Source organism: Carcharodon carcharias, chromosome 7, assembly GCF_017639515.1.
Source record: "Carcharodon carcharias isolate sCarCar2 chromosome 7, sCarCar2.pri, whole genome shotgun sequence".
Classification (NCBI taxonomy): domain Eukaryota; kingdom Metazoa; phylum Chordata; class Chondrichthyes; order Lamniformes; family Lamnidae; genus Carcharodon; species Carcharodon carcharias.
The window spans coordinates 24972993-24996919 of record NC_054473.1 but is presented as its reverse complement, the minus strand read 5'-3'; the positions used below and the strand labels follow the sequence as shown (position 1 = coordinate 24996919).

At 44.8% G+C, this 23927-nt stretch overlaps 1 protein-coding gene across 3 annotated transcripts in view; it reads left to right on the top strand.

Moving 5' to 3' along the window:
* Positions 1 to 23927, top strand: part of stab1 (stabilin 1) — a 257111-nt gene that overhangs the window by 130432 nt on the left and 102752 nt on the right. For all 3 annotated transcript variants that reach the window (XM_041191185.1, XM_041191184.1, XM_041191186.1), the window contains 3 exons: positions 2353 to 2460; positions 5579 to 5710; positions 22985 to 23113. In XM_041191185.1, the coding sequence (XP_041047119.1) occupies positions 2353 to 2460; positions 5579 to 5710; positions 22985 to 23113 (369 nt within the window). The remainder of the gene's footprint in view (positions 1 to 2352; positions 2461 to 5578; positions 5711 to 22984; positions 23114 to 23927) is intronic.

Sequence of the window (23927 nt, the reverse complement as noted above, 5' to 3'; positions counted from 1 at the left end):
AATTCCGCCTGCCTATGTGAACTTCCTGGGAACAGCCAATTAACAGAGTACCTCCAAGAGCCCCATCCAATTAGAGATGAGGTGGCCTCCAAAAGCAGGAGACCCAATCGGATTGCCCAAAGCTGTAAATGGCCAGCAGCCCCATTGGAAGGTGCGGGCACTGCTGATGCAGGTGGTTGACTGTCTAGGCATCATTGTGGAGGGGGATCCCTCCAGGATGGCCTGTGGCTGTGGCATTCTAATCCCCATGACTCCTGAGTGGGGGGATTGAAAGCAGGTGTAAAATGCTTCCCTGGCCTGCCAATGGGAGGCTGCCTCTAGGCATTTGCCCAGGCTTCAGCCACAATTGGGGGCCCATCCACCATCAGGAAGATCCCAAGGGGTGTATAATTCGCCATCAAATGAACACATAATTACGCTAATTGGGCTGGTGCCAGTGTGACCCCAGCTCCAGCAAGATCGCTCACCCCGACACAAGATTTTTTAATTTTGCTCCTAGTCCCACATTGAAACCTGTCCCCATGATACTAGGAATGTTCTACCCTCCATATCAGATACATTCATTTTCCAGCAGGGTCATTGTATAGTCTTGACAAGGGTCAAGGCTCTTAAAGTAGATCGGGCTGCCCGCCATGATGGTATTCACGCTCGAGTACAAAAAGCAACAAAGACTATATTATGAAAGTCGCTGATTCATATATTTAACAGCTTGTTGAGGCCTGGGATTGGCTCCATGGAGTAGAGTGAAGCCCATGTGATGCCTATATTTAAGGAAGGGATTAAGTAAGAACCTGCCAAATATAGGCCAGTTAGTTTGACTTCAGTTGTAGGTAAGTTGCTAAAAGGAATTATTAGAGATATGCTTTCTGATCATGGTCATTAGGAAATCCTAAAAGGGCTTTTGGAATAGTTTGAAGAGATCATAAGGTTGATTGATGATGGTAGCCTGGGAGATATTGTGCATTTCAATTTCCCAAAATCTTTGAATAAAGTGCTGTAAAAGAGACTGTTTAGTATGATTATATCCTGTGGCATTGATAGATAGGTGTTAAACTGAATACCAAATTGATTATATAGGCTGAAGACAGTTATTACTGATAGTGGCTCTGCATGAGATCAACTCACTCTGATTGTCAAAGCTATCCAGGTATGAAACTGATGTGGCAAATCAGGCACCCATTATCTGGACTGCCTGATTTCAATAAAAATTAAAGTAAATGTGTTACTCTAACAAATGCCCTATCCACAACATCAGTTTTACACCCAGATGGCAAGTTAAAAATCTAACATATAGAGATCCATGGTAGGTCTATTGCTGTTCATCATCTATATCAATGATTTGACGGAAGGCACTGGGGGCACATTTACTGATGACCACAGATATGTAGAGGAAATAGAACCTCAGATAAGATTAGTAAATAGGAGGCAGATCTTAAAGTTGAGAGCAAGGGTCCAGGTGTGACACATCTCCTACTGGATGTTACAATTTCTCCAAAACATTCAATAAAGTGCCGCATATATCAATAAACACAGTGTAATGCATTTAGCGTCAGGCTAATTTCAGTTAGGGCTATACCCTGCAGAGTTACAAGCTGTCCTCGCCATTTTAAAAACATTTTTAAAAGCGCCCCCCTTTGTAAGAAGGCCCTGTGGACATCTACACATGGATACCCAGCACCCACCAGTAAATCTGGGAATTTCTAGCTGAACTTTCCGGCCTCTTTGGCCACACTTTCTGGTCTATCCTAAAGGCAGTAGACGGTGTTGTGAGCACCTCAGGTGTGTCCTTAGCCCACTGAAGACATTTAGTGAGACCCTCCCTTATCTTTCTTTGCTACACAAATGTGACAGCATTGCTAAAGTGTGTAAACTTTATGTACCTTGATACTGACTAGTAGTAGGCAGCTCAAACATGGGATTGAACACAGTTCAGCACAGTCCATACCCATGCTCTACCATCATCAGCTCGAGCCACTGCATCCTAAGCTATTTTTTTTGCCCTCCCCCTAACCCTGAGGGCCTGAGGTCAGTTGTAACATCTACTATCCCAGACCAGCTAGCTGAGTAAATTAGGAATCAAACCTAGGTGCAGTTCCCAAATGAGAAATTAGGGTGGGACTTTCCAGTCCCGCCAGTGGCTGCTCTCCAAATTTTTCTGCCCCGCCCGCAATGATGCCCATCACTGGCAGGACTGAAAAACCAAAGCCTGTAGTTGACATAGGGCCTACTTCCATAAAAAAGGTTTGCAGCGGAAAAGCTTGGTTTTGACTTAAATACAAAAGTCATGTTTAATCTTTTAATTTTAGTAGAACAACAGGTGATAATTCTTGTTTTTTTCTGGTTTTCCTTTAGCAATACCATCTAATTAATAAAATAGAATCGTCCGAACAGTACACTGTGTTAATACCAGAAGATGCAACACTTGAAGAGTACTGCAGAGCGAAGAATATTGAACAGCTGGTATGATTCCATTTTCACCATGACTCAGTGAGGTGAATTTTCCCCCATGAAGGTTGTATCGCTTGGCCGGCAGAATGTGCTGGCAGGCAGCCTGGTAGCCACAACTCAAGGCCTGGTTCATTTTGAGGCCAGGCCTCACTATCCTTGGGTCTTGTAGTCTGTGAATGGAGATTGAGCACCCTGGGGCATCGGGCCATCTCAAGACCACTGTGTAATTGGGTTTCCTAGTCGGCCTCTGGGCAGCAAAGAGGTAGGTGAGAAGGGGACCCCTGACCTACAAGCAGGGGTGGTGGGGAGGGGAAGCCAGACCATCATGGCCCTAGCTAGCTTTCTGGAGCCTTCTGACGCCAGGAAAATGAAGAGGAACTTACCTTGGGGATCATCTTCATGTTACATGAGACTAGTACCTGACTCAGCTATCCAGCAATTGGTCCAGGAGAACATTACTATGGCCACAGCGAAACTTGGAAGCCTGGGTTTAGCCGCATGATGTGGGGATTTAACTGTACAGCACATGTTTTTCACCATTGATCTATTGTTCTTGTGTTCAAGATGTTGTTAATGATTATTGTTGAGTCTTCTAGGTTTAACATCAACTTTATTCAAACCATAACAAAGAATAACTACATCTCGAATGAGACTTTACCCTTGCCCCAAGGCTGCAAGAGAGAACCTGATCATAATAGTCGTGTGATCCTACATCACTTCCCCAAGATGATGTATACTGTCGCATTTACATATTCACATTAACCCTTTCCACTATAATTAACAAGTTCCCTGCCCAGACATTAGCCTGATTGATAGGCCTGTCTTCCGTTCAGTCGGGGAGGACTCCATAGGAGGCCACAGTTTTGGGTATGTCCAATCACTAACAACGGAACTGTCCCATCTGCAACCTTGGGGTTGGTCCAATCACAGAAAGATGGTGGTCCAATCTCAGGGGGTACGTATATTGGGGCAATTCCATGGGGCGGGCGAGTTTATTTGGGATAGGTTGGCATCTGATGATGGAAAGGGGGGAGTTTGCAGGATCAGAAGGAAGCAATCCTGCTTTTCTTAGCCCACAAGAAGTGTTTCGCATGTCAGTCCTTGCCGCTCTGAGCTGTCAGTTTTCCTAAGGCCAAGGAAAACCAGCTGGCCACATTTAAACCTGTGAAGCAGCTTAAATCTAAGGCTTCCAGCCTCAGTAACACATTTAAATGACTATCACCCTCCTGGGTACCATTCCCCCTAATTTTTTTTTATTGCTGTGAGCCTGTTAAATTTTCTTGCGAGGCTGAGCATGCCCAGTAACTTAAAGGGGCCAACTTGTGTTTGCCCTGCATAGGAAATTCCAGAGATAAAAACAAAAAACTGCGGATGCTGGAAATCCAAAACAAAAACAGAATTACCTGGAAAAACTCAGCAGGTCTGGCAGTATGGGTGGAGAAGAAAAGAATTGACGTTTCGAGTCCTCATGACCCTTCCCCAGAACATGCTCCTGGGAACAGATTGACTGCCTGCTCCTTGTCCCAACTGAGTAAAACCCGGGACTCTTTTTTGCTGATCTAATGGCCCACCCACACCCAAATCCCATCTGCTCACCCACCTTAAAATTCCCCCCAAAAATGTCAACTATACCTGTCACTGAACTGTTGCAACTGAGGAGATCTGCACATATATGCACACAATTCCACTCAGCAGTTAGATCACTTTTAATCTCATGGGAATTTAAAATAGGATAGACTAGAAATAACTGCTTATAAATATATGAGCATCTGTCTAAATTATTACATACGAACATACAAATTAGGAGCAAGAGTAGGCCGCTTGGCCCTTCAAGCCTGCTCTGGCATTCAATAAGATCATGCCTGATCTGATTGTAATCTCAACTCCACATTCCTGCCTACCCCCAATAACCTTTCATCCCCTGGCTATCTACCTCTGCCTTAAAAATATTCAAAGGCCTGAACTTTCCTGTCGGTGATTTGGGGGCGGGGCCCGCTCGCTGACAGGAAACTGACGCGGATGACGTCGGGAGGAAACCCCAGCGTCATCCCAGCCATTTAAATATTGAGGAAGGCAGGTGAACAGCGAAATCAGCTGTCTGCCCGCCGACCTGTCAATGGCCTATTAAGCCCATTGACAGGATAATTAAGGTAGTTAAATGCCCTGCCCGACCAACCTTAAGGTTTTGCCCTTGGTTGGTGGGCAAGCAGGCCAGGAGCCCCAGCGGGCTTCTGATAATAAATGAAACCTCATCCACTGGAGGGATGAGGTTTCATGTCCGTTTTTAAAAACTTTAATAAAGTTTATGTGCTTCTTATTAACATGTCCCAGCTCTTGTGACATTGTCACGTGAGGGGGACATGTTAATAATTTTTATATTTTTCTATTTTTAAAGGTTTTTGGAATGTCAGTAATCTGCCTGAGACAGCACTTAGTCTCAGGGAGCAGTGCACTCTTTCGCGCGCATGCGTGAAAGAGCGCACTTTGCCGGTTGGGGAATCCCTCCCACCCTGCACAGGAAGCGCATAGCGCCTCCTGTCGGGCAGGCAGCTGCACGGGCCTTAATTGGCCCCACCCACTCAAAATGGTGGTGGGCCCCGTTTTGGCAGCGGGGTTCGGCTGCCCACCCGCCGCCGAGCCATTGGGGCCCACCTGCCAACAAAGGGCAAAATTCTGCCCAAAGACTCTGCTTCCACTGCCTTCTGAAGAAGAGAGTACCAAAGAATCTCAATCCCCTGAGAGAAAAAAATTCTCTTCATTTCTGTCCTATATGGACGACTCCTTACTTTTTAAACAGCGGCCCCTAGTACTAAATTCTCCCACAAGAGGAAATATTCTCTCCAATCCACTCTGTCAAGACCTTTCGGCATTTTAAAGATTTCAATCAAGTCGCCTCTTATTCTTCTAAACTCCAGTAGATACAAGCCTAACCTGTCCGACCTTTATTGTCCAGGTGACATGTACATGTAGAGGATTGGCATAAGTCACATGGCCGATGGTGACGATTCCAAAATACATCAGCTGGAACTCTGCTTTTCAGCTGTGATTTAAGGTAGCTGACAGTGTACATTTATTCGTTAGGTGAGGACACCTGGCTGTGCAGCATGAGTTGTTTTTCTTTCTTTTACAGGATTACAATTCTGTGAAGTATCACATTATTCTTGGGGAGAAGCTCCTATATGACAAAATCAAGGATGGAATTCATAGAGGAACTATGCTGGGATCATCCTATCAAGTAATATTCTACGCTAAGAAAGATCAGGTATGGAACATGTTTTGTATAAGCAAGACAGCTATACTCTTTTTTTCCCCTTATTACATCAGTTGCAGGCATTCAGGATGATGTAAGATTCACATCTACAATGTGGAATCATAGAATGATACAATGCAGGAGGAGGCTATTCAGCTCATCAAGTCTTTTTCATCTCTTTTGGTAGAGCTATCCAGTTAGTCCCATTCCCCTGATTTTTTTTCCTATAGCCCTGCAAATTTTTTCTGTTACATCTAATTCCCATTTGAAAGTTACTATCGAATCTGCTTCCATTACCCTTTCTGGCAGTGCACTGCAGATTGTAACAACTCGTTGTGTAAAGAAATGTCTCCTCATCCCACTAATTATCTAACTTCCAATTATCTTAAATCTGTGCCCCCTGTTACCAACTCTCCTACTAATGGAATCAGTTTCTCTCTATCTACTCAGTCAAAACCATTCACAATTTTGAGGACCTCCAGTAAATCTATAAGAAAAATAAATGTATTTGCTCTGGTAAACATGCCTTATCTCTGTACACCAAAATATTTAATGGATTCCTTGGAAAGGTGCTGTAGTTTTCATGCTCTTATCTTCCAGCTCTGAAGCTTTCAAAAATCTGTGTCAACAGATTGGAGGTAACTCTTTCGAGTACAAACACGTTTCCATTTGTTCCTATTCAGATGAAGTTACATTGTTTCATAGTTGACCGTTGTGAGATTTGAACTCTCAATCTTGGGGTCCCAGTACCATAACCACTTGTCTATTTAGGCCAAGCTCAGATTGGAGGTAACTTGCACAATATGTAACTGTTAAACAATCAGGTGAGAAGGGCTAAAATGGCTGCCTGCTTTTCCCACTCATTGACCACAACAGATGCTCTTTTTAAAAAGAATGCTTGCCAATTCAGTGAGTGTTTAACTGTTTAAGTGCTGTGACTATAAAAGACACTCACGGACAGATTTCCTTGTAAGTTTTTAAAAAGAAAATAGTATTCATTAGACTTAACACCCAATCTAAATAAAAGTAATAAATACAGTCCGACTATCACACCCACAGGCATTCAATGGCCAGAATTGTCCCTGAGTTACAGTAAGTATGGTGGGGGACATGAAAAATAATGTTTTCTCGCTGGCCGCAATGGTGGGTTTTTGCACTGCATCGTCTGCTTCACTGCACGTTCCACCTCATTAATAATGCATGCCCGCCACGCCATGACCTCAGCGCTTCCTTGCTCCAGGCACCATTTTTAAAGTGCACCAGAGCGCAGCCTGCTTCATGTCTACAGGCCAGGACTGCTCCAGGCGTCAGATGGCCCCGAAAACAAAGAAGACGGCAGCCCCCAAATTTAGTGACACCTCTCTGAGGCACCTGATGGATGCAGTGGAAGCCCACCGCAAACCCCTCTACCTCCGCTGTGGATGAAGACCACCATCAAGCTCACCAATCCAGCATGGGAGACAGTGGCGGCCGGTGGTGAGCGTCAACGCCTTCCAAAACAGGACAGTCATCCAGTGCCAAAAGAGGATGAATGATCTCTTCCGTTCCGTCATTCTTCTCATCACTCTTACCTCACACTCACAAACCCATCGCACATCCACAAGGTTCGCACTCACTGCCAGCTCAAGGGACATCATGACTCACTCATAAATACCCTCATAACCCATGCCCAACATGCCCTCATGCTGTCCATGGCACCACTTACACTCCACACACGTCAAGCATCCTTCTCATCTGGCCTGGCAGGCATCTTGCTTACACTTTCTCCATCTGTCTCGATGCAGGATAAGCTAGCCCACAACAAGAGGGGGCATCCCAGACTAGGGGAGGCATGCCCAAGCTATAGGTCCTCACAGCCTTTGAAAATAGAGCCATCCAGTTGGCTGGAGAGGACAGGGATCACTCGTGCACAAACAGTGAGCGGCAGCGTTCAACCAAGTGAGGATTCTGCGCTGCAGCATTCAACAGACAACCATACTGTGAGTGATGTCTCCTGTTTCACAGTCTCCTGCATTGTACTAATTATCTCTCTTTTCTCTCACAGGCACATTCAGGAACCAGTGAGGGCAGCTACAAATCAGGTCATCAACTCCAGCCCCAAGGATACCTCAGAATCCGCAAACGTACCAATGGAAGACCAGCCACAGCCTCATCCATACCCTCCACCAGTGCAGAGACACACACCTCTGTGGGACTTAGTTCTAGATTAGCCTTGGGATCACAGTCTGGTGTTCACACTGCACTGTCTGATCCACAGCAGGCAGAGGCAGGGAAGTCCAAGGGTGTCACCACTCAGAAGACAGCTGGAGACCAGGAATCTGCTGAGTCCGAATTAGATGACGAACCTCTGGACTCAGCTCTACCTCAGTTGCTGGAGCTGCAAAGACAACATCAAGAACATCAGGAAGGGCTGGATGCTGCACTCCTCAGGTTGCAAGGCACAATGGAGGAGTCCGTCCGCCTTCCATCTAAGGTGATAGCACTGGCATGCCATCACAATGAGGTCAACACTGACAGGATGGCAGCTGCCATGGAGACCTTGGTCCAGGACATTGGACCTGCTCTGCTGCAGGAGCTGCACTCCATCACTGAGGCATTTTCTGGCATTCATCAGTGTCAGTGCAAGGGGCGGCGGGGAGGTCAGTGCATCTCAAACTGATTCCAACTACCCCTTCCTCTCACGGAGTCAGCCAGGGGGCCTCATGCATCCTTAGGGAGGAAGGTCAGCAGGTGCACACCACGGGCCATCCACCAGGTTATTCTGGGAGTGTCTGGCCCACCCAATTCCCCTCTACCTGTGACCCTGGCAGCTCCAGCTCCGCAGGCCAAGGAGGGTGCCACTGCCACATTGCAGTATCCCGAAATCAGGCTGAGGCCATTCCAAGAATGTATCTTTGTCTATGGCTCCTTGTTATGATGAGCAATGTTCATGTCATTCAGATGTGAAACCTTGGTTCCTGCATAAGATGAAGGCAAATGTCTCAATCCAGGGCCTCTTCCCTGTGCGGTGTGAAACCTCAGAACAAAGTGATTGTCCGGCTTCACGGTCACTCAACACATCTGTGATGCCTGCACCTCGATGTGGCTTGTCATTGCTGCCAGTAGCTTGTGGGCAGGCATCAGAGAGCTTTGTGATTTTTTCCGTGTGCTGTCAGCCCCTTTGAGCTGGGGCTAGCCCACCATCTCTTCAGCATCTGTGTCCGGTGATGGTGTACTCCCTAAGGGGACAGATGATGAAGGCTGTCAAAGGATCAGGTGCTGTTAAAGTATCATCACTGTGTCTCCATGATATGACCCTGTTCACAGAGTACAAGCGAGATGCCCTCAGCCAGTCAGGATTCAGACCTTCAAAGATGCAATGCACTCCATGGAGTGTCCTCACTGCATGTCATCATCGTCCTCCTGGAATCTTGTGACTATTAGGGCCTCTGCTACTTCTCACACATCTGCAGAAATAACAAGCGCCATCCAAGATCCTGGGCCTAGTGAGGCGTCTACGAGCAACAGCTCACTGTAAATCTTCAGCCCTTGGCCCTGCCACCCTTTCATCTTGAGAGTGGTGTTCGTCCCTTTGCCAAGCCAGGCGCCTCCATCAGAATTTTCACCTTCTTTGCTCCCTATAAGCCATGAGGCATACAGCTAGATCACCAGTCTCCATGATCCTGATGTTCTCCTCCTCCAATTTCAAAGAGAGTGACACGGGGTTAGCATATGTCTCCTAAGGACCTCTCTTGGCTAAGTCTCCAGCTTTGGCTGCAACTCAAGGCCCCTTCACACATGTCAGAGAGTGCTGGTGGCCATTTGAATCACCAGTGTTTAGTGGACTTCATGGCTGTCCAAAACCCCATCCACCACCTCCCCACTTCACTTGATCAATTGGTGGCACCTTTGGTCACTCGACTGCATGCTGTGCTCTCAGCTCAGGCAATATCCTAACCTACACTACAAGGCTAGTTTGAACCATAAGGATTACTGGTCCAAACCTGAATAAATACATTGCAAGGGGCTGTGAGCGCCTCCACCAGTGACTGTTCCATGCCTACCTTTCACAAGGGGATACTACAGCTTGCCCAGCCATCCAGTTGTTCTGCCGGCCCTCTAAAACACATTAATTTGCAGTCTGCACCCAAGGTTAAAATGTTCTGGAGCATTTGGTGGCACATTCATGCTTTTGTGTTACTTGAATGGGCAGAAATGCTTCAGAGGCCCAAATCCTATTTTCCTCAGCCTGGCATCCCCCGACCACCACCGTGCCGCCGCCACCTCACCACCCCCCCTCCCCCCACCGACTGGAGCCATTGCCCCAGCACCACAAGAAACCACACGGAACCACACGGAAAGCCAACTGGGAAAAAGGGACTTGCCTGTGCCACCCCGAATGTGCGGCGCCTCTTGTTTGATGTCCTATGGGCGATCCTCACCAGCACCGTGCAAAATTGTATGAACTCACCTCCAAGTTCTCCTGGAAGTTCAGCTCACCAGGTGCACGCCTTTTAAAGGCAGTCTAAATCACGCCATTCTGAAGTCATGCCAATGGGAATTAAATTTGTCATGGGGGGATGTTTCCAGTGTGTGCGCACAATAATGAGATGTAAATGCATTAAAATTAAGTTCCCGACATTGAATGGCGGGAAACACTGCCCGCCACTGACGGGAGGATGGGACAACCATGTCCTGGATTTATGTTGCCAGGAAATGCAACTAGGGTCACATTGCGATTTATTTTGCTTAAGCCACCAAACACACCTGCCACAAACGGGAGTGGAACATCCGAGCTAAGAGTTCACATGCATGTAGACACATACAACCACAAGTAAGTTAAAATGTGGGAGGATAGATTAAGGAGTTTTTTAAAGTTTAATATTTATATCCTTTCATCTAGAGACAGCAGCTGTTGGGTTGAATCTTAAAACATTGCCAGCAGTGAGTAGATGGTCAAAATAGCAGGCAGGGATTGAGCTCACAGGCTGGATGAAGAGGGAGTGATAATACTCACTCAGGGTCCTGCTTCTTGCGTTCTGTAGCCTGGAGAAAATTAATTTCTTAAAAACACAAAGAAGCGTTACTTGGTTCATCACCAACTGACCAATTACCCAAACATGGCCATAGCAAGTTCAATTCCAGGCCCATGGTTTATACATGATTCGATTATGGCTGGATGAGTTCCTTCCTCTGCCAGGGTCCATTGTCCAAAGTGATTGAGTCTAATGGCTTGTTGCCCACCCAGTTGAAGACACAGGAGCTGTCTAGATGTTTTGTGAATGAGTCAGGAGATGAACTCTTTCACATTCCTCTAGAGTGGTTGTCTTTGATGGGTTCTTCTAGACAACCTGACTCCATTTCTAATGGCTTTGTAATTTGTAGGTACAGTTATGCAAATGTCTAGCCATCTTAGAAGCTGCTGTTTTAAGTCACTGGAATGCTGTTGATCAATCTTTTAAAACTCAACCAATAGTTTCAGCCCAATAAATAAATAAAAGTTATTTTCGATAATGGTTCTCAAGATTCTCAGATTCTCAAAGGAAAAAATTGGCAGGGCTATTGGGGATAAACAGGCGAATGGAACTAATTGGTAATTCTTTCAGAGTGCCTATACAGGCACAGTGGGTTGAATGGCTTCCTTCTATGCTACATAATTCTATGATTCAACACCAAACCACACCACAGCACCCTGTCTCATCATCACAACTTGAGCTGCTACCAGACCCTTGTCTCCAGTTGGTTATCAACAAGTGGCTGTTGAAGGCCCCAAAAGCAAACAGATCTCCACAAATTATTAAAGCACAGAGCTAAGCCTGTGACATATCAAGGAAGGCAAAAAACTGAATCCTAAGCAGGTTCTCAGCATGTCAATTGCTTCCAGCTGTACATCACACTGAAGTAGGATTATAACAGGATGCTAGTTTTATGTTCCAGAAGAAGTAAGCACATTGGCAATTTACACTAACTGTTAAATATACACAAATCCTTGTCATTATTGTAATAAACACACATCAATTCAAAGTTTAAATGTAATTATTTATTTTAAATGTAAATAGTTTCCACATAAATAAGCATTGCTGGTTCATAAAATACAAAGAACACTCAATTAAATATCTGGGCAGATTTTATAGGCCCCCACAAACGGGTTTGCAGGTGTGGGCTTGGGCCCATAAAATTCCATGGATAGCCTTCCCTCCAAGCTCCCACTCACTCCAACCTATCTACAATTTTACAGTGGGACTGGCAAGGATTAGGCTGACCCATTTGCTCTTGTCCCAATTGAGGCCCTTAAGTGAGCAATTAATGACTGCTTAAGGGCCATTTCCTGCTGGCCTTAATTTTGAGGCTAGCTGGAGGAGTTCATGAGCAGGGGGGAAGCCCTGAAAGTCATCCTGTTGGGTCTCAGGTTGGGGGGAGGGGCCTCCTTCATTATCAGGCAGCCTCACAAAGTCAGCCACCTGAGGGTGGTCCATCTCACCCCAACCTCTCCATCAAGACCCCCAAACCCCTCTCGCTACCTCCACAGGCTTCACCTCCACACCCTGCTGTGAGACCAGCCATACTTACCTGGTTCTGGACTCTGGGACTTTGAATCTGGAGACTGCTTGTAGTCCCAATTCCAACCGCTGCTGCTAAAGGTGCTGCTGGGACTAAAGAGCTGCCAGCCAATCAAATTGGTGGGCAGCTCTCTGTGGAACTTCCTACAGATTGAGGGGTCTAAGTCCCGTCTAAGTCAATTAACACTTGTAGGCTGCAGGCAGTCAGGGTGGGGAAAACCTGCCATTTGAAAAATCTTGTCCATAAAGTCTAGCCCAAAGGAAGGAACTACTATGTTAGAGCTTGCAAAGGATTCCTTGTATGCTTGCCAAGTTTCCCCTTGCTCCTCATTGTCATCTTCTGTCTCTTATTTCTTCTCCTGTCATTTTCATGTTGCTGCTCAATTTTAACCAATAGATGAAAGTCTCTTTGGATGATCATGATGTGCAGTATTCTTTTGCCAGCTTTTTCAGGCACTTTGTAGTGCAAACCCTGGTGAAGTACAATCATTGGAATTATGATTTGAGCACACCAAATGTCTGCTCACTATGTTCCTATTTTTCAAATGTGTACTGTTACATAGGGTAGAATCTTACAGTCCCTCCAGCAGTGGGCAGGGAGCTTAATTTGGCACAAGGCCAAAAATCCAATTCCCACTGATGGAATGAACTTTAGCAATTATGTTCTTGGGATTTTAAAGGCGGGTGAAAGGCAGGTCGAGCTTCCCGACAAACAATGATGGGAAGCCCTTTTGCTAGCATGTCATGCATGCTCATTAAAAGGCCAGCTTGCCAGAATTAAATTCCCACTCCAAATTAAGTTTCCTGCCGGTGAGAAATTAGAACGTTCACTTTTATGACTGCACTTAAGGGGCGTGCACCTGGCGAGGTAGAATTCTTCCAACTGCATTGTCCACTTTGGAGAGTGTCTGTAAATGCCAGCCTATGCCTGAGACCGGGTGGTGGCAGTGCAAGTTACTTGGAGGATGACCAAGGAAGGGAGAAAGGATTTGTGGACAAGGGTGGAACAGTGGCTGGGCAAATGTGGAAGGGGTAGTGCATGCTATCTGCATGCCCTTTAAATGTGGCACCCCATGAGGTAATGGCAGAGGTGGCAACTTCCTGACTGCTCCCCTGTAGGAATTGGCGAGCTCCTTGCAAATGCACATTTAAAGAGCTGAACAGCATAAAATCGCATGTGGTCAGCCGTCCTGCCCCCCCGTTGAAATCACTCCCATTTCCATGCCTGCCATCAAACTTAGATTCCAGAACAGAAGATTCCAGCCATAGTCTTTGCTGGGAGCATGGGAATTGCACAGTGGCAGCAAGTGAGTGAGTAACTAACACTTTGAGGAGCCCACTGCCTAACTTGCCAAAAGGTGTGAGTATTCATAATTTTCTTAAAATATGGGCATAGCAGCCAGTCCCTCAAAACTCTGTATTTATATGCATAATTACTTGACAGTGATTGGAGATCATTCTACCTTTCATTGAATGGTATCCTTTTCTGTTGATGAATGCTATGGGATATTGAAAAGTTTCTGTGTAAATGATGGCCTGTACCCTGAGCATGTCACTTCTTTTGAAAAGCTCCATTGATCTTTTCTGATGCTGGCGTCTGCTGGTAACCATTTTAGTGCATGTCAAAGCAGGGGTATTTGTGACCTGGATAATGCAATGATTTTCTGCACACTACTTGAGCACTATTATCTGGAAAGAACCTGTGCTTAAAACAAGTTAAAAGCCTTTATCATTTTTACCATTGCTTGCAGAAAAGTATTGATGTAGTTCTTTGATGCATGTTTAGTTCAGCAGATGTCACAATTCATGTCTGTCTTCCTTGGTGAGACATACCCTCTTCCTACCACTCCTTGGTGAGGCTGAAGCAGATCATTTCGTAGTGCCAATTATGCTGCCTGGAGCAATAATAAATCCTTATAATTGTCCTCATCTGCATCTGTGGACTTCTCTGGCCCACTTTTGTTAATGATACTCCTCCTCCAACATGTACAGCAAAGGAAGACTTGGTGATACAACCATCCTACTTTGTGAACTAAACCCATTGATTGCTGTTTACAATCCATGTGCTTGGTTGCTGTTGGAGCTTTGTCAATTTTCTCCTCTGCCTGGACACAATGTTTAGAGCTGGTGTCATTAATACGGTATGGACAAGAACACAAACATATAAATACTTGTGAGTTGATCTGCAATTGGCACTATCAGGCTCTTAGCAAGCCAAAGAAATTTGCTTTGGTTTTGTTCCTGTAGGAATTTTGGGAAATGGATTAAAATGCGCTAATAGTCCACTAATGCTAAAATGGGTTCATAGTAATTCATGCTGAGTGCATATATTAGCTTTAAAACAAAGTAATTTCATCCTCCTTACAATTTAATGCTTCCTTTAGCCCAGTTACTGTCCAGCTGCTATGAATGTAAGCTCTGACAGAGTTTAGTTCTTAACGCTATAATGCATATCTGGATGAGTCTGCATGCATTGGGCATTTCACCTCCTGTAACGGGAAGTCTGTTGTCATTGGGTCTGAGATTACATTAAAGCATGTTAGCCCTTTATCCTTTCCTGTTGAGGCCATTTACATGCATTTTTGAGCCCCTTACATGTGAATTTTTTGTTTAGTTCACAGCTGTTGAACCCCAAAGGAGAACACAGCTGTTCTTTTACATGAAGGAGGTTGGTTTTATCCTTGCAGCTGCTTTCTCAGGAGGCTGTATGTGGTCGACTTGAAGTGCTCAATTAGTTCCCTTAAGTGTGTACAGATGACTATTTAAAAATAACATTTTATAACAGTTAGTTGTGTTACTGGTGCTCTGGAGTTTTTTTTATCTGTTGAAGTGTTACAAATGTTTAAAGCTGACGATGTTTCAAATTCTTTTATTCATTCCTGGGGATGTGTACATCACTAGCAAGTTCGGTATTTAATCTCCATCCTTAGAAAACATGGTGCTAGGTCTTCTTCTAGAACCATTGCAATTTTCTTTGTAACAGTTTGATTCAAGAGAGTGGGTTGCTAAGCCATTTCAGAAAGTCATTGAGAATCAACCATGTTGGTGTGCAAATTTTTAAACAAAAGAAAATTAATTCACCTAGATGTAGGCATCACTGGTAAGGCCTGCATTTATTGCCCAATCTTAATTGACCTGGTAAAAGTGGTAGGGATCCAACACCGAGAAGGATAAGACCTGTAGGCGCATGGAAATACCACCACCTTCCAGGTCCCTTCAAAGCCACATACTATCCTGACTTGGAAATATATCACCGTTCCTTCTTCGTCGCTGGGTTAAAATCCTGGAACTCCCTCCCTTACAGCACTGTGGGAGCGCCATCACCATAGGTGGCAGAGATTGTCATCACTTGGTTCTATTTATAGTATGCAACTTCTATGCACGTGAAATTCTTGTGGCACAGTGGATAGCTTCCCTGCCTCTGAGCTAGAAGCTCTGGGTTCAAGTACCCTAGGATTTGATGGTCAAGGAAAGTGTATTCATAATGTGGCCAAACAGGTTGATTATCAACTTACACATCCTTCCAGTACATGCCAATGTCCGGTGGTAAGAATGGGAGAGATTCCTGGTCAGCCATGTGATGGAAAGAAACTTAGAGCCTCTTTCCATAACTCCAGATGACAACATGCATGGCACAGCAACCCAGACTCCCTGCCACCACATACTGCCACCACTTCTGTTCATTTAGCATACAGGGATGTTTTTGAACTCATTTGTTGTAACTTCGCTAGGTTGGCACCTCATTTTCAGGTGAGCCTCATGCTGTCTCAGCATCCTCTTCTACACTTCTTATTGAACTTGGGCAGGTCACCTAGCTTGATGGTAATGGTAGAGTGAGGGATATACTGGCTCATGAGGTTACAGATTGTGATGGAATATCATTTGTCTGCTGCTCAAGGCCCATATTGCCCCTTGGATACCCAACATTGAGCTGCTGGATCTGTTTTGAACCTTTCCCATTTAGCACATAGCAAGTAGTGCCACATAACACGATTGATGGTGTCGGCAATGTGAAGACAGGATTTTGACTCTACAAGGATGTTCTTTCTCTCTCTCAGTCTTAAGCCTGATATAGGTGTAGAGCAACAACTATGGCCAGAATATTGCGCTCATTGGGCAGGCATGTGCCCATCCTGAATGAACATAAAATGACACGTGATGATGTCGGGCAGGCGTCCCAACGTCATCGCGCACTCGCACAATATTTCAATCGGCTGGCGCGCGTGGGAGTCAGCAGCATGCCTACCAACAATTAACAGACCTATTAAGGCCATTAAAGATCTAATTGAATTAAATTTTTCGCTGCCTGTCCAACCTTATGGTTGGCGGGCAGGCGAAAAGGCCAAGCGGCCTTTGGATTTTTTAGGAAACCTCATCATACATAGGATAGGTTCCCAATAGCAATTAAAAGTTAAATAAAAGTGTTAACATTTTATTCATAACATGTCCCTGCTCATGTGACAGAGACACATGAGGAGACATGTTTTATTAACATTTTAAAATTCTTTATTTTTAGTTTTTAAAAATCTCCATCTCCCAGAGGCAGCTCTGCGCCTCAGGGAGCTTTCCCTGTACGCACACGCATGCATACATGAACTTGGGCGCTTGCCCTCCTTCCCCCTCACACAGGCAGCGCTAAGCGCTGCAGCACGCATTTCACGCTGGGTGGGCCTTAATTGGTCTGCCAGCGTGAAATCGCGGTCGGGCCCCGATCGCGGGCGGCAGACAGCTTCCCGGCCCCCCCTGCCAAGCCTGCCCGATGAGGGCAAAATTCTGGCCTATACTTTTACATTCAGGTGGTTAAGCTAGATAATTGCACCAGGAGTAGCAGAGTTCATCGCTATGATGCCTCCCTTATATTTGTGAACCAGCCATTGAATTGTCATATGTTCTGTGGTCTGTTCTGGGTGATCACAGTAGCACACTGGAGAGATTTTTCTGTTTGTACATCAAGTATTCACATTTGCCATGCTTTTTGGGGGTACAGTTTATAGTTGCCCATGAGCTCATGGAAGATTGAAGTCAGGAATCATTTGCATTAGGTTTTTCACAAGGTGTTTGCGACTTCTTAAGGATATCAAGTATCATATTAAAGATATCAGTAAGATTGAGAGAGTGCAGAGAAGATTTACTAGGATGTTGCCAGGTCTTAAGGAGTTGAGTTACAGGGAAAGATTAAACAGGTTAGGACTTTATTCCTTGGAACGTAGAAGAATGAGGGGAGATATGATAGACGTTTACAAAATTATGAGGGGTATAGACAGAGTAAATGCGAGTAGGCTCTTTCCACTTAGATTAGGAGAAATAAACATGAGAGGACATGGCTTTAGCGTGAAAGGGGAAAGGTTGAGGGGGAACATTAGGGGGAACTTCTTCACTCAGAGATTGGTGAGAGTGTGGAACGAGCTACCATCTGATGTGGTAAATGCGGGCTCACTCTTAATTTTTAAGAATAAATTAGATAGATACATGGATGGGAGAGGTCTGGAGGGTTATGGACTCGGTGCAGGTCAATGGGACTAGCGGAATAATAATTCGGCACAGTCTAGAAGCGCCGAATGGCCTGTTTTCTGAGCTGTAGTGTTCTATGCTTCTATGGTTCTATGGTTCTTATGAGCCCAATTCAGCTTCCAAGCTTAACCAAGGTTGAAGTTGCATTGTTGAAGGTGCAAAAGGGCTTGAATGACTTCAAGCAATGTTGAGGGATGTTTTTGAGGTTCTACTGGAAGGGAAGACATTTGTTTCCCTCGATTTGTTGAACTTCCTGGGGTGTTGCAGCATCATAGCGAATGAATGGGAGAGTGATGTGCAACAGCATGGGCAGCCAGAGTATTGGGATCTACTTGAGGATTCCATGAATGTGCCACATTGCTTTGTTCAGTTGGATGTCAACAAGTTGAGTCTGACTACCTCTAGTCTCACACCTATGTACAGTTCTCAACTATAGAGTACACAAGGAACTTCGCTGATGTCTGAAGTACTGCAGTACTGAGTACTGAAGACTTTCTAGCTTCTGAAGCAGGTTGACCATTGTCTTCGTCTTGGCAGCTACTTTCTTCAGCTGGCCATGAAAGGTTAGCGTATGGACCAGTGTCACACCAGGAAAAGTCAGTGTGTGGTCATGCTCCACAGTATTTGAGGTTCCATTTCACCAACAATTCGAGTCCATAAGGACCGTGTGATGGTCACTTCAATACTGTCATGCACAGATGCATCTGCAATCTGCAATTGATGAGGACAGATAGATTTTTCCCTCACTTTGGTTTTCTCAACACCTGCCAGAAGTCTAGGCTAGCGGTAATGTCCTTCAGAATTCAACCAGTTTGGTAAGTGGTAGTGTTACTGAGCCACTCTTGATGATCGACATTCAAGTCCCCATCCTGTGTAAATTCTGTGCCCTTACTACCCTCAGTACTTTTTCCCAGTAGTTTTCAACATGGGGAACTAATTTATCAGCTGAGGGTGGGCATGAGAATGAGAATGAGGTTACCTTGCCAACATTTGACCTGATCCCATGAGACTTCATCGGGTCTGAAGTCAATGTTAAACTACTCCTCCCTACTATATCGTACATTGCTGCCAAATGTACTATTTAGATCTGTCCTGTCACTGGGATGGTAGTGATAGAGGAGTCTAGGATGTTGGCTGACAGGTACAATTCTGTGAGTAAGGCTGTTGCTTAGCTAGTCTGTGGGTCACCTCTCCCAATTTTGGCAAAAGTCCCAAGATGTTAGTTAGGAAGACTTTGCTGGGTTGATTGGTCTGGGTGTGCCTTTGTCTTGTCTGAATCCTATGACTTGGTCACTGTTGAGTAATCATCTAGTTTTATGATTTTTTTTGCTCTTCCATTCATGGGTTGTGAAAGTTGCTGAAAAGGCCAGCATTTGTTGCCTATCACTAATTGTCCTTGAGAAGGTGATGGTGAACTGACTTCTTGAACTGATGCAAATACACACACATTGCTGTTGCGAAGGGATTTTTTTTGCAGTGGTTTGCTACAACTGAGTGTTTTCAGAGTGCAATTAAGAGTCAACTACATTGCTGTGGGTCTGGAGTCACATATAGATAGACCAGACTGGCTAAGGACGCATGTTTCCTTTCCTAAAGGGCATTAGTAAACCAGCTGGGTTTTTATGATAATCCAAGACCTTAATGATTGGCATTACCAGCTTTTTATTCCAGATTTTCTTTTATTTAGCTGAATTCAAATCTGCAAATTGCCATGATACAATTAGGACACACCTTCTAGTAACATGAGTATTGATGAAAGAAGACATTTTGTCAAAGTTTTTCATCTTTCACTCATGAGGGCAATCGCAAGAATACCAATGTTAGGGAAAGCAATAACTTTATACTGTCTAAGAAGACAGTGCTGATTGGTTGGCAAGTGGACTCTAACTGGTAGAGGTGTTGGCATGGAGAATGCACCAGGTAATAGTGACTGACAGTTAACTGTCAAGCATTGTTTGAAATTTTACACCAGGCAGCTTGACTCTGAATGGTCAAGGCATTGCCCCAGGGATGAACCAGTGAATGATTGTCACATATTTTGTTTAGCTGAAGCAGACACAATGTATGCACATGCCCTTACTGTCTGCAAAGAACAGAGCCCTGTATGTAGCTTCCAGTACACGCAAATGCACCACACTGTGAGCCCCACAATCTTAAATTGGTTGTTGGTGTAATTTTTAGCACACTGAGGATTATTTTACAAATGTTGTCCAATCGTGGAATCACATCTAATGTTGGACAATGTGTTTTGAGTTTTGCAAGCATGGGCTGGTTGGGTACAGTCTGTATCCTGCCCATTGTGAACAGCAGGAGGAACATGCTGTTTGATATGATCCACCGGTCTTTGGGACGTAGAGCCTACATACCTAGCAACACGAGTGGTATTCACCACTAATGGGTTGCTGCCGTCAAGCCAAAAAGACATTCTGCCTATCACACAAATGAGTAATGTGGTATATGAATTTCAGTGCCAGTGATTCCGTGATTGGACAACATTCGCTAAATAATCCTCACTGTGCTAAAGTTACGCCAACAACCAATTAAAGATTGTCAGTTGGGCTCGCAATGTGGCACATTTGCATGTACTGGAAGCTACATATATTAATACACAGGGCCCTGTTCTTTGCAGACAGAAAGAATATGTACACACATTGTGCCTGTTTCAGCTAAACAAAATAATTGATAGCCATTCACTGGTTCATTCCCTGGGACAATGCCTTGACCAATCAGAGTCAAGCTGCCTGGTTTAAAATTTCAAACAATGTTTGACAGTTAACTGTCAGCCACTATTAATTGGTGCATTCTCCATGGCAATTCCTCTACCAATCAGAGTCCACCTTCCAACCAATAAGCATTCTCTTCTCATACAATACAAAGCTCCCCTGAGGCAGACTGATTGTGTTAGCCTGTTCCTGCCCCACGGAACTCATTTCTTGCTATCTTGACTCCATTCTCTCTCCTCTTGTCCAGTCGCTTCCCATCTACATCCACGATTCCTCTGGCGCCCTACGTCATATCAACAATTTCCAGTTCTCTGGCCGCAACTGCCGCCTCTTCACCATGGACGTCCAATCCCTCTACACCTCCATCCCCCACCAGGATGGTCTGAGGGCTCTCCGCTTCTTCCTCGAACAGAAGCCCAAACAATCCCCATCCACCACTAGTCTCCTCCATTTGGCTGAACTTGTTCTCTCACTGAACAATTTCTCCTTAAACTCGTCTCACTTCCTCCAAATAAAAGGTGTCGCTATGGGTACCCGTATGGGCCCCAGTTATGCCTGCCTCTTTCTGGGATATGTGGAACATTCCTTGTTCCAGTCCTACTCAGGCCCCCTCCCACAACTCTTTCTCTGGTACATCGATGACTGCTTTGGTGCCGTTTCATGCTCTCGTCTGGACCTGGAAAAATTTATTAATTTTGCTTCCAATTTCCACCCCTCCATCATTTTCACATGGTCCATCTCTGACACTTCCCTCCCCTTCCTTGACCTCTCTGACTCAATTTCTGGTGATAGACTGTCCACCAATATCCATTACAAGCCTACCGACTCCCACAGCTACCTCGGCTACAGCTCTTCACACCCACTTCCTGTAAGGACTCTATCCCATTCTCTCAGTTTCTTCACCTCCATTGCATCTGTTCTGATGATGCCACTTTCCAAAACAGTTCTTTTGACATGTCTTCCTTCTTCCTTAACCGAGGTTTTCCACCCACAGTGGTTGACAGGGCCCTCAACCGTGTCCAGCCCATCTCCCGCGCATCCGCCCTCACTCCTTCCTCTCCCTCCCAGAACCATGATAGGGTCCCCCTTGTCCTCACTTATCACCCCACCAGCCTCCACATTCAAAGGATCATCTTTCACCATTTCCGCCAACTCCAGCATGATGCCACCACCAAACACATCTTCCCTTCAACCCTGCCACCCCCCACCCCACCCCCACCAACCCACAGTGCATTCCACAGGGATCGTTCCCTCTGGGCCACCCTGGTCCACTCCTCCATCACCCCCTACACCTCAACCCCCTCGCACGGCACCTTCCCATGCAACTACAGAAGGTGTAATACCTGCCCCTTTACATCCCCCCTCCTCACCGTCCAAGGGCCCAAACATTCCTTTCAAGTGAAGCAGCACCTCATTTGCACTTCCCCCAATTTAGTCTACTGCATTCGCTGCTCCCAATGCGGTCTCCTCTACATTGGAGAGACCAAACGCAGACTGGGTGATCGCTTTGCGGAACGCCTTCGGTCTGTCCGCAAGCATGACCCAGACCTCCCTGTCGCTTGCCATTTCAACACACCACCCTGCTCTCAAGGCAACATGTCAATCCTTGGTCTGCTGCAATGTTCCAGTGAAGCTCAGCGTAAACTGGAGGAATAGCACCTCATCTTCCAACTAGGCACTCTACAGCCTTTCAGACTTAACATTAAGTTCAACAACTTCATGAACTCTCTCCTCCATCCCCACCCCCTTTCTGATACCCCTTTTTCCAATAATATATAATTTTTTATATATATTTTTCTTTTCCCACCTATTTTTAAATTTATTTCGATCTATTGATTAATCTCCACCTTTTAGCCCATTTTGATCCCTTCCCCCCACCTCACCCCCTCTAGGGCTATCTGTCACTTGCTTGTCCTGCTAGCTATCCTTAATGTCCCCATTAGCACATTCCTTAGATAATATCAACACCGTCAACACCCCTTTGTCCTTTTGTCTATGACATCTTTGGCAATCTCTTCTTTGCCTCCACCTATCAATGGCCTTCTATCCAGCTCTACCTATCCCACCCCCCTCAACCAGCTTATATTTCACCATATTTCTATATTTCTTTAGTTCTGATGAAGAGTCATACGGACTCGAAACGTTAACTGTGTTCTTCTCCGCAGATGCTGTCAGACCTGCTGAGTTTTTCCAGCTATTTTTGCATTTGTTACTGGAATTCTTGCGATTGTCCTGATGAGTGCAAGATGAAAAGCTTTGACAAATTGTCTTTTTTCAGCAATACTCATTCTGTACTATCAAATGACTATTCCAGTAACACATTATTACACCACCATACCTGCTTACTAAAGGATAAACTCCTCCTAGTCTAGGAAAAGATTTTGATGATTTATGAAAGGGTATAATTGATTTATTATATCAGCCTATTATCTGATACAAAAGATTGGTTTTTTTGCAATTATTATTAAAATGCAAATTATTATTAAGATGCAAATTGCAATTATTTTTTCCAGATTTTAATAAATGACATTCCATTAAATGATTTTCACAATGAAACAAGAAATGGGATCTTGCTAGGAATGACTCAGGTTCTTCAAATGCAGAAGAATAGATGTGACACCAACGACACTGTAACGGTAGAGGTATGTATAAAATACTAATGTATATATAAATAGAACAGTGCTACTCCATGTACCTTTTGGTTTCTGTTGACAAGTTTATCTGGCTGTGAGATGTTGCCTAAGCTGCGATCAGTTGCTACTCTCTGTTCAATTTTTTTATTGCTTTCCAGCAGAAGAGGCTGAAGGAACACCACTACGAGGCTTCTGGCTTTCTTACAGCAACTGAAAGGACCTTGTTAAAACCAAAAAAATTAATGCAACTATTGATAATATATTTTTCTGTCCTTTGTTTGTAAGTGCCCCTTGTACCATTGTTGAAATTATAAACTTACAATATGGAGGATCGCAGGCGTTGGCCCACATCCAATCACTCCATGGTACATTATTTTGGAGATTGGTCTTTGGGGATTTTGTGGTTCTCGAGAAAATGTTAGTAACACTGGGACAGATGTCCAATTCCAGACATGTGCATAAAGGATCAAGCCATCAAATGTCATTATTGATAGAATTCCCTAATCCATCATATATTTAAATATAATGGGCGGAATTGGAATGGTTGGAATTTTGTTCTCCCGACTTAAAGACAGGTCAAAGGCGGGTTGAGCTTCCCAATGAACATATCGGGAATTCCATTTACATGCATTAGCATCTCATGTATGCTCATTAAAAGGCCACCTCAGCAGAATTAAGCTCCCCCTCCAAATTAAGTTCCCTGCCAGTGAGAATTTAGAACATGCAGTTTTACAACTGTATATAAGTGGCATGCACCTGGCAAGCTTCACCTCTTCCATGACTTTGAGGTCAATAGATGCTGCTTTCTCCTTCTTAGGGGGGC